Here is an 11,244-nt window from a genome sequence, read left to right as displayed (position 1 = left end):
CAACTGGCTCCCATGCAGTCCCATTTCAGGCCAATTCAGTCTCCGATGACCATCTGTACCACCACCCGGAACATATGGTCTCACTAGTTACATGTAGGAAAGGCTGGCCCTGGAGAAATCATACCTGGGCTTTCCACGGCCTTAGCTGATAAGGGATATATGTCTTGTCCACTAAGTCGACATTGACCAGAATGAGTCACATCCCTGCCCTGGTGTTAGGGGAGGAGGGGCCCGAGAAGGAGGCAAGAAGTGGAAATTTCCATGTTCTCAGAAGGGGAGAAGAGCTGGATATTGCTGCATGCTAGTAATGTCCACGCTCAGTCCCCTATGCAGGACAGAGACTTTTTACTTTTCCAGTTGTTTCATATGAAGCTCTGACAGTGTTTTGAGGTCAATAGAAAAGATATTATATTTTCATTTTACCAGGGAGGAAACCCAGAAAGGTTGAGCAACCAGTGCAATGGCACAGGGCTGCCTAATGTCTAGGATGAGACTAGATTCCAAGTCTCCTGCTCTCTGCTTCCCAGTGGTTTAAAGAATGCAGATTTATATCTAGTGACCTACATTGGAATCCTGATCGCTCACTACATTGGCGGCCATTGCCTTCCCCGAGCCTCAACTTTCATATCTCCTTTAACAGTATCAGAGACCTAGTTCAGGGTCTGCTTGAGAGGATTAAGTAAGATAATCTAAGGGAAAGCATCTATCACAGAACAAGGCAAATATTAAGTAAGCAGTACATTTTGCCCATTTAATTGCACCACGGCATCCTCAACTGCTCAAAGACATACTATGTATTCTCACATCCAGAAAGCCCTGCATCGATGTTATAAATAAATCTGAAATAGAATTATTTTTATTGGAAATCAACTATGGGGAGACTTTGACCCCTTTGGAGGCCAGGGAGATGTTACATTTTCCCCAGCACCTAGTGAAGTACCTAGAAGTACCTAGTTAAGTGTTTAAAGCACAGGCTTGTAACAACTGGGTGACGTATATGCCTGACAAGTAGACTGCATTGTGGCTCCTTTTTGTTGTTCCCATTCCTGTTTTGCTTCTGTTGTTTTCATTCCTTTTGTGAAATGGAAGGAAGGGAGGGAGGAAAAGAAGGGAGGTTGGGAAAAGAGATGCTATGGGCGGAGTATCTGTATGCCTTCTCCCAAATTCCCATGCTGGAATCTACTCCCCAGTATTTGGAGGTGGGGCTTTGGGAGGTAAGTCTTGGGGGTGGGGCACTCATGAATGAGGTTAGTGCCCTTGTAAGAAGGAAGCAGAGAGTTAGCTTCCTGTCTCTCTACCATGTGAAGATATAAGAAGTCAGCCATCCACACTCCAGAAGAGGGTCCTCACCGGAACCTGATCATGCTGGAGCCCTGATGACAGACAGTCTCCAGAACTATTAGATGCATTTCTGTTGTTTATAAGCCACCCGGCCTATGACACTTTGTTATAGCAGCCGGAACAGACTAAGGCAAGAAAGAATATGCCATTCACTGTCTCTGAACAGGGGATGAAAAACCATTAAGGACAGAAGAGGGTGTGGCTATTGATGTGAAGAATTCCTGAACCGTGTTCTTAGCAAGAAAATGCAAGGTAAGAGAAGAAATTCCTGGAGCTGGACACACAAAATTGCAGCCCTATATTGAATGGGCAGGAGAGGCACAAAGAGAAGGAAGACAGAGTTGTATGGGACAGAAGGACAACGTTCTTGCATCCCCTCCTCCACGCCACAAATGGAGGCTGCCGTGGCTCAGAGCTTGTCATTGCCTGAGTCAAGGACCAAATCCCAACTTCATAAAACTGTTCTAATGATCCAGTGCCATGGGGGCCGTGGGCTCCTCCTTCAAACAAGTGACCTCGGCTGGTTATCTCCATGGTAACAGCTCACATCCCAAACTGTTCCTTCCTGTGTGGGAGGAAACATTTCAGAAATGGGGAAAGGCGAAGATTGAACAGTGCTTTTTCCCTCTTATGACCCTTCTTCTTTGGCAAATTACATCCTCTTCCTGAACACTGCAGTCTCCTGAGGAAACCGAGCACAGAAGGAAAGGTTCAGTGACTTTCATTTGCAGATGTCTGTCCAGGATGCATTTTCAGAAGTAGAAGCCTGGAGCTGCTTTGCCTTTGGTTTCATGCAGCACTCAGGATGTCACAGGTGGTTGCACTATTCTTACCACTAGCAGCCGCCCTATGCCCCCCCCCACACACACACACACACTCCCAAAGAGAAAGGCCAGTGGGTCTTCCTCGTGGTAAAGCAGAGGGACTGCGTGTCAGAGAGGCCGAGCTCTTTCTGTACAGCTGCAGAGCCACAGAGGCAGCCTAGAAAGCCAGACAAAACAGGCTGAGTGTCTACTGAACCCGCATTCACACCCTGCCTGCCTGCGACCAGCCCCGGCCTGGGCAAGGAGCTGGCGCGTCTCCCTCAGGCCCTAGGCGCCACCTTCTCTCCCGGAACCATGACTCTCCCCCTGATGGTCTCCAGCACGAGGCCCAGCTGGGGAGTAAGGCGGGTAACCCTAAGCTCTGTCTGACCGAGGCTGTGAATGGAGCATCCATTGCATTGTAAGCTCCACGTGCGGGGTGGTCCACGACGTGCATGGTCAGGGCGACACCGTACAGGCCGATAAGTGACCCTCCTTCAGCTGAGCCCTGGAAGTGCGGGCCTGACCACGGAACCTCCAACTCTCAAATGTGCCTTGGGGTCTACTTTTCAACCAGAATCATGAGCCAAGAGCACTCTTGCCCGGGGCCCCATTTCAGCCTTTCCCAGTAATCCGGCTCCCATGGTGGCGTCCATGAAAGAAATCTTTTCCTGTGCAGCATCCCTGCCGGCCTCTGACGTACAAAGGTGTAATTAGAACAGCATGGAGCAAGCAGGAGGATCCATTTACCTCATCCCTAACATTTAAGTGCTTTAAAATATGTTTCTAATATCCTAGGTGCAGGGGGCCAAATTCCCTTCTCAGTTTTTCACATGCATGAGTAAATCCACACAGACTAAACCCCTTGGGCCTTAGGTTCTGCTTAGAAGTTCTTTTTTTTTTTTTTAAAGAAAACAAATATTCCATTAAAACGACATAGTGTACTCTACATATTTTTAGGACAATTAGAGTTTAGAATTCCCTCTTCTTCCGCCCCTGGTTTTTAAAAAAAAAAAAAAAAAGACTTTTTTTAACTGTTTCCTCACCAAGAGTGACATTAAGCCAGGATACATTAAAAAGGCTTCTTTGTCTTTTCAGATCACGTTCTCATCTTACGTTGTCCCAATACCAGCTGGTGAGCTGCGATCCTCGATGCGCTTTGGGAAGAATCCAGACCCCGCGGCATGGCCGCCGGATAGACTTCGGGGAGGCTGTCATTTGGGGACCTAATGCAACGTTTCCTTGAAACAGGAAAGCTCAACGCACAGGAAACAGAGAAACATGACAGCAAGGCCACCCTGTCCATCTGCCTCCCTCAAACTGGGTCACTGGTTTGGTCATTTTTCTGCAGCACTTCCGGCTGTGGAAACGGAATAAAAGACAGGCTGCAGCCGCAGGCAGGCGGGGAGCGCAGCCCCGGGCGGAGCCTGACCCAGGGGCGGAGCCTGACCCAGGGGGCGGAGCCTGACTGGGGGCGGAGCCTGACTGGGGGCGGAGCCTGACCCAGGGGTGGGAGCCTGACCTAGAGGGCGGAGCCTGAATGGGGGCGGAGCCTGACCCAGGGGTGGGAGCCTGACTGGGGGGCGGAGCCTGATCCAGGGGGCGGAGCCTGACTCAGGGGAGGCGCCTGGCCCAGGGGGCGGAACCTGACCGGGGGGCGGGGCTCAGCCTGGCTCGGGGGGCGGGGCCAGGCGGGCAGGTGCCTGGGAGGGGCGGTCCCTCCAGCCCCGCCCCCGGCTTCGCGGCCCGGGGGGAGTCCGCTCCGCGGTGCGCCCCGCGGGCTCCCGCCCGGCAGTCCCAGTCCGTGCGCCCCGGGCCGGTGGCGGCCTAGCCCTCGTGCCAGCCACATGTTTCCTGGCGACCAGATTCGGAGCAACATCTTTGCACCAGGTTGCCGCGTCGCCCTGCGTATGTTCCAATTCCAGGGCTGGTGCAAGCCACCGAGTGTAGAGTGAGGCGGCGGTCAGACCGCCCTGCAGCTTGGCCGCGCGCCCCGCCAGGCCCGCTCGCTCCGGGGCCCGGGCCGCAGGCAGCTACACCTTCCCGCGCCCCTCCCGCCTGCAGGATGACCCGGAGCCCGAGCCGGAGCCGGCTGGGGACTGAGGGCTTGTCCTGGAAACTGCAGTCGTGCTGAAGAATCAGAGAGAGGACGCGTATTCTTGGGGGGGGGGGGGGGGGCGGAAAACGTGTTTGTTTATTTAAATTAAAAAATAGTGTGAAAATTACAAACTGTTAAATACAGAAGACAACTTTATACAACTTAATAGAATAAGAAGGAAGTATATACATCATTTTTTTTTTTAACAGGCGCAGATAGACTTGCACCAAACCTCAGGATTAAGCAATGGAAAATGTGACAACGCACATGTCCGTCGCAGTAAAGCTTCAGAATTCAAGTGATTCCAGGCAAGGGGCCAAACTGAACTTGGCTTCTTTCACCCCCAACAGCCCCCTTTGGAGTAAATCCACACTCTGAATTTTAAAGTGAAGGAGGGCCCTTTCCCCCCCAAACATGAATGTCCTCTAGCACTATGTTAGGGCAAACTGATAAACCAGCTCCTCTACTGTTAACCCTTTCGTGGGAACACTGCTATCTTCAATCAAAGGAGAGTATGTTTTAGAAATTTGGGGGGTTTTTTGGTTTTTTTTTGTTTTTACTAGAATTAAATTTGACCTTTTGGTGTGTTTCTCTTCCTGCTTGCCTTGAAGGGCCTAACCAGTCTGCCACAAAGCTACTGACCGCAGGAATACACTGAGACGTTAGCAAGCATTCCTGAACATTTTCTGTTAGGCTTCTGGTTTCTCAGCTGAAGTCTTAACATTCTACTACCCAGGGAACTTTGCACAGTAAAATGCAGTGTCTGCCTCCCTGGTTCACTGCTGGGAAAATGACAGCACGAACAGGGTGGTGATTCGCCCGAAATTTCCGAGTTACATGTGTTCTGAGTCTCCAACTGCTCCTTTAAATAAGCAGATCCGTTCTCAGACTAACTGGCCAAGTGGGAAATATTTTCTCCAAGCTTCCTCACACCAGGCCATACAGGATTTATCACAGAGTCTTAAAATCCAAAGACATCCTCCCAGCCCCCTGGGGATCTAGATTCAGGAGTCTCATGAAGGCAGTAAGCCTCTTGATGACATGCCCAGGACCACACAGCAAATCAGCTCAGGATCAGAAAACAGAACCCAGACCCCAGCCTCTGCCTGAGTCTACCCTTCCAGGTCTGCGCTACGTGACGGAATGCCATACTGTGAAGGCCCACGTTGTGTCAGCTCCCAGCTCAGAAAAACCAGGCCGGGGAAAAAGCAGCAGCAGAGCTAAGGGCTTAGCCTCCTTCAAGTGCACCATCACCCCTTCTAGAAAGATCAGGAAAAGTCCCCTGTACAGCTATTCAGAGTACAGATTCGATTCTGGGGAAGCTCTTCCAACTGAGAGAAAACGTCACGCCAGCAAGCGATGCTGGATGGTCTGAGGTCAGAGCTCAAGGTCACAGGTTAGACAAAGGGTGGAAATAGCAGATTCTCTTTTATAATCCCAGCCAATGGTAACAAGTTTGAAAGTGGCTTTTTCTTACTGTATGCAAATGAACCAGGTTTGGATCTCCAGCTTTCTGCCATCAAAAGTCCTCCATCAGACATCCCCCTCCAACCCAAAAGACCTCCAAAAAGAAGCTCTGTAACCCGCTGTGAACAAATGCCACAGGTACACCATAGAGGTACTTACAGCCCATCAGATCTAGAACGAAGCTCTAGGCAAATTAGCAAATCAAAACTAGCCCCTCAGCACGTCCTAGGCATCGGGCAGCCCCGGGAGCGGGCAGTTACCCAGGGCATCCAGCGAGAAAACAACAGCAAGCACGGCGACCTGCCGAATTCAGAACTGGAACCCCGAGCCCCAGACCCCAAAGTCAAGGTGCACACCGCACATCCTTGGGCTTTTCAGTGGCAGGTGTGCACCACTGGCCGCGTGCCCTCCTGGCTGCAGACTCCCCCACCACCCCGTGCAGGGGCTCGCCAAAGGTCTCTTTAAAGTGGCAGCTGCGCTGCAAAAGTGAAACCAGACACGAAAAGTGTCCTTCCTCTCTCTAAGGCTGCTGGCAGATGGGGCCGCCTCCGGAGGCCCTGGGGGTGCTAGGAATTCTGGTGGATGTTCTCTGAGGACCCCTCGCTGCTTTCGTTGAGGAGCGTCTCTGAAGTCTCCCCCAGCTCGTCATCCGCCCCCTCCTCCTGGATGGTGAGGTGCACATCTGGGGAGGAGGACTCGGAGCTCACGCTGTCTCCCTCCATGGAGCAGAGGGTGCAGGACAGGGCAGGTGCCACGCTCTCCTGCAGCATGTTCAGCATCATGGGCACCTGCACGGACCTCAGGCCGGACACCATGGGCAGCGGCTTCATGGCCTCCCCCCAGAGCCTCTCCTCGTCTTTGTATAGCAGCAGGAGGCTGGACTTCTTCTCCCGCCTCTTGGATTTCATATAGCCCAGCATGATTCCGATCAAGAAAATGCCGTAGAAGGACATGACGACCAGAACGTAGAAGTACTCGTTGCCATTGCCGCTTTCCCTGCCGGGCACGTGGGACACCAGGTGGCTGCTGGGGGCCGCGGTGCTGGGGTGCGTGCTGTTCAGAGGCTCCATCTTCAGCATTGAAGCGCCGCGCACTCAGCCGGGGTCTGGGGAGAGACCTGCAGGTTAGACTCCCACGGGCTGGCCGGGCGGGAAGGAGGCTGGCCCGAGGTTTGTGGGATTGCAGTTTCCAGAAAGCTGAGCACTGCACGGAGGAATCGTGGGAAGGAGGCCCACGAAACAGTGAACGGGTTAGCCCTGAGGGGCCACAGTGGATGGGGCAGGGGCGGCAGGGGGGAGGCAGGGAGGGCTCGGGGAAATGGGCTGAGGCATACGCGGCCTCACATCTGCGCTTCCTAAAGTGAGCACGTAGAGAGCATTGCCTTCATAGTCGTGAAAGCAAAAGGGAAAAATCAGTCCAAGACAAGGGAGCACAGAGACAACCAAAACCCCTTTTTAGTCCCTGGGCAACTTTTTCTAACTGAGCAGGAAGCAGCGAAAGCTTGCATGCTGCTTCTCAAACCTAAACCTAGTTTTAATTCAAAACTGCGTTTCCTGAGAGCAGAGAAAGGGAAGGAAAACCTCATCTACTAAGTGCACGAAACAGCCTCCTCTCAAAGGGCTCTGAGGCCAGGGCGCGTTGCTAACTTACCGAAGGCTGCAGATTGTTCCACAAGGTCCGGAGCTGCTAGATGGCCAAGTCCAGGAGCGTCCTTCCTCCCCGCGGGGCTCAGCGCTCTGACAAGTCTGCTGCTGCGGTTGGGATATATAGTCAAGAAATGCATCGTCACGTGTTCCGGGAGGAAGATTTACAACAGAGGTTGGTCGTGGCAGAGTGAACAGTGAACTCAAGGCGCTGCAGTTCAACTCACTGAACTTCGCAGCTGTGCAAAGAAAAAGACTGGGGAGCGGGGATGGCTCCTCACGCCTCAGCCCCGAGCCAGAGTTTCCAGGTGGCCCTGAAAATGAGTGGAAAGAGGAGAAAAGAATGTGCCCGGTTGGAACCGTTCTCGCAAAGTCCGCTCCCGTTGAAAATTAGTTTGTGCTTCAGGTCCCTCTTGGGGAATAACCAGGATGCCTTCGGCAGGTCTTCAGAGGCAGCCAGATACCATCATCTGGCTAAAAGACAGTTGGAAGCAAGGGCAGGATTTCCTGTCAAGAAACTAGGGCTTACGTTTCAGTTCTTCCATTGACGATGCAAATGTCATAAATCCTTACTGAACCTTCCCGCGCTCAGCCGCCTCCTTGCTAAGGGGTTGGTGTGAGAGCCTGGGCGCGGAGCATTATAGGAACTGCGTGAGCCTTTGCATCCCTGTCAGCTTAATCACCCTAAGATTTAAGGCCACCTGCTGCACGATCACCTTTTTTTAAAACTTGGAGAGGTTCGTCCTGTCTTCTGCATCAAGGTCATGTATTTATTTCTCATCATTAAAATACCCCTTCCAGATTCTTGTGCATAGCCTGCGTGAAGCGCAGGTGGGACACGGCGCGGGCCGCCGTGGGCAGGATTTGCCGCCACTCCCCTCCAGCTGCGCATCCCTCTGCCGGCTCTGGCGGGTCCTGGCGGGGGGAGCAGCTGGTGACCTGCTGAGTACAGTTCAGCCTTTTAAAACCTGCGTAGCCCTTGTGTTAAAACGGTCGCTGTGATCAAAATCGGAAAAGGGACGGAAGACTTTGATGTCGGTCCCTCCGCTCCCCGGGATGCTCGCTCTCAGAGGTTATTGTTCTAAGTTAAAGTAAACCGGGAGGGATCCTCGCACCCAGGGGTCTGTGGCCTGCGAGTTGCAGCCAGACTGTCTCGGGGCATGGACTCTGGAGAAGACACTTCTCGTGGTTCTGCTGTTGTCAAACTGATGCTGAGGGCAAGCACGGCAACATCCGTGTTCCCACCTGGGGTCACATCGTCCACACACGGGCGCGTTCCCGGCCTGACCCTCGGGCTCGGGTCCACCTGAGGGAACAACAGGCTAATGAGCACAGGATGCTGCTTTCTCCGCTGGTCTACTCACCTTATGGTTTAGGCTGTGTTCGCCCGTAAGTCCCCACCTGGCTCCAACGTATAAGCCCTGACCACTCCAACCCCGAGGTCATCCATACATGCGGCCTTTGCTCACGCCACTCAAGACATCCTCACTGTGGCGGCAATACTTGGAAGCTCCACAGCTACCTTGGCTAAGGCAGATTTGGCCTTTTCAGCTTGGCATGGAGTCCCAGCAGCAGAGACACCGAGCAGGCATCCAGCAGAGCTTCATCCAGGCTCTTCCCTCCCTTATGCCTGTATTTATCCTAGGTTCCTGATCAGCTGCACCTGCAGTGGTTGGTCAGGGTCATCAGAACAAGCAATACCCATAAGACACACATGTCTGTTGATTGTGGGTCCCAGTATCGTAGATTATGGAGCTTGGGACATATGAGATTAGTAATCACCCATCAGTGGCCAAACACTGGAAACTGGAAACTGAGGAGGCAGAGAAGAGATGGAAAAAAAATGGATAGCTGGTTGAAGGAGCAAGGAAACACGAAGCCTGGTGCCAGGAAGCCAGAGGCCGAAGTTTCAAAGAAGAGAAATTCCCAAAATCAAGCCAATAGTCCCAAAACAGTAAAACCAATGAAAGACAGATGAATCTAGAATGAAGTCCAGAAGACAAAGCCATTCAGAGACATAGGAAGAGCAAAATCGTTTACAGGCATAAGGGAGGGAAGAGCCTGGATGAAGCTCTGCTGGATGCCTGCTCAGTGTCTCTGCTGCGGGGACTCCATGCTCACTGATGCGTAGATGTTTCTCCTACACTTAGATGAAATGACGCACAGCACTTCGCACCATTTCTGACAGAACGTGTGCACTCTGTGCTTTTTGGGGTCATCTTTGAGAGTGTCTGGTTGCTAACAAGAGCTTTTAGGTGGCTTCCGGACACCCATGTGCCTGACTCCAGATTTTTTATTGTTGTTCTTTTCTCTACCACCAAGAATATGATCTAAGATGTGCGGCTTGCCATCTCATTACACACAGCTCAATCTTCTCTCCAGCTCTCACCCCTAATGGTACGACAAGAATTATGGCAGTGAATAATGGCATACATAGTAGGGAAGGAAGGAAAAGCCTCTGAAAGGTGCATTTTATCAGAGAGAGGATAGGGACTCACAGGAATTATTAATGATATCTACTCCGTGCCACAGTTTCAAAAGACAGCAATATTAGAGAAGTAAATCCATTTTCCAAATATTTAATCCTAGTCTGTGACTTGCATTTCCATTTTCTTTTTTTTTTTAAGATTTTATTTATTTATTTGACAGAGAGAGAGAGAGAGAACAAGTAGAAGGAGAGGATGAAGCAGCCTCTCCACTGAGCAGGGAGCCCGATGCTGGGCTATGTCACAGGACCTTGGGGTCATGACCTGAACCAAAGGCAGACGCTTAACCGACTGAGCCACCCAGGTGCCCACCATTTCCATTTTGTAAGTATCTTTTGAAGAGCAAAACTTTATTCCTACTGATGGAGACCAATTCATCAAAAATTTTTGGTATGCTTTTTTGTATCATAAATTTTTGTCTAACCCAAGGTCAAAAAAATTTTCTCCTATAAATTTTATAGCTTTAGCTCCTACACTTAGGTCTGTGATTCATGCCAAATTAATTTTTATATGTAATGCAAGGTATGGATCAAGATTCATTTTCTTTTTGCATATGGTTGTCCAGTTGCTCCAGCATCATTTTTTGAAAAGACTATCCTTTGCCCATTGAGTTGTTTTGAAACTTTGGTCAAAAATCAACTGACAATATATGTGTAGGTCAATTTCTGAGCTCTTTATTCTGTTCTTTTCATCCATCTTTGCACCTATGCCATGCTGTTTTGATAAATCTATTCTGAATTGGCATTTTAAATGAGTCTAAGATTTCTGCCGCCCACACTTAACTAAGCGTCTTTTGTCAATCGAGCATTTGGTAAGGGTTTTGCTTACTTCAACCCTGTGAGGTAAGAATTACCGTAAGCCTTCCGTAGATGAGGACACAGAAGGTCTCAGAGAGGCTAAGCAAATTGCCCATGGCCATGCCACTAGTAACCGACTCGGAATTTGAACCCAAGTCTGTATAATTTCAGAACCCATTCTCTTTTCCTTACCCTTTGCCTCACTCCAAGGGAATCAGGAAAAAGACTGAGAAAAAGTAGAAAATAGAAGATGGGTATCTTTCCAACTTTTTTTGAGCCTTCATAAAACTTTCTTTTAAAAAGAATTCCTGGGTGGCTCAGTTGGTTAAGTGTCTGTCTTCGGTCCCTGTCATGGTTTCAGGTCCTGGATGTGCACTCAGCAGGGAGTCTGCTTCTCCCTCTGCTCCTCCCCCTGCTCCTGCACACGCTCGCTCTCGCTCTCGCTCTTGCTCTTGTTCTCACTCTCAAAAATAAATAAATCTCCTAGAAAATAAATAAAGAGTGAATTCCTACATGGCCAGACATAAATACAAGTGTGCATTTACAAATTGACTCAAGCACAAATGCAAATGGGCAACTGCAAATTGTTTATTCTGAATTCGAGCTATC

General features: G+C 50.6%; 1 protein-coding gene across 1 annotated transcript; it reads right to left on the bottom strand.

The window, feature by feature from the left end:
- Positions 1-4,328: 4,328 nt before the first annotated feature.
- On the bottom strand, positions 4,329-7,434 carry KCNE4 (potassium voltage-gated channel subfamily E regulatory subunit 4). The gene is made up of 2 exons (XM_055345391.1): positions 7,360-7,434; positions 4,329-6,814 (listed from the first exon to the last, which is right to left on the bottom strand). The coding sequence occupies exon 2, from the start codon at positions 6,786-6,788 to the stop codon at positions 6,276-6,278; it is 513 nt and encodes a 170-aa protein (XP_055201366.1). The 5' UTR covers positions 6,789-6,814; positions 7,360-7,434; the 3' UTR covers positions 4,329-6,275.
- Between the last annotated feature and the right edge of the window lie 3,810 nt (positions 7,435-11,244).

This window comes from Nyctereutes procyonoides, unplaced genomic scaffold (assembly GCF_905146905.1).
Source record: "Nyctereutes procyonoides isolate TBG_1078 unplaced genomic scaffold, NYPRO_anot_genome, whole genome shotgun sequence".
NCBI lineage: Eukaryota > Metazoa > Chordata > Mammalia > Carnivora > Canidae > Nyctereutes > Nyctereutes procyonoides.
The sequence above is the reverse complement of the archived record's forward strand: the minus strand, read 5'-3'. Positions and strand labels throughout refer to the sequence as shown.

Bases quoted from the DNA above. Each gene is read 5' to 3' on its own strand.
- KCNE4 (XM_055345391.1), bottom strand. From the start codon at position 6,788: ATGCTGAAGATGGAGCCTCTGAACAGCACGCACCCCAGCACCGCGGCC.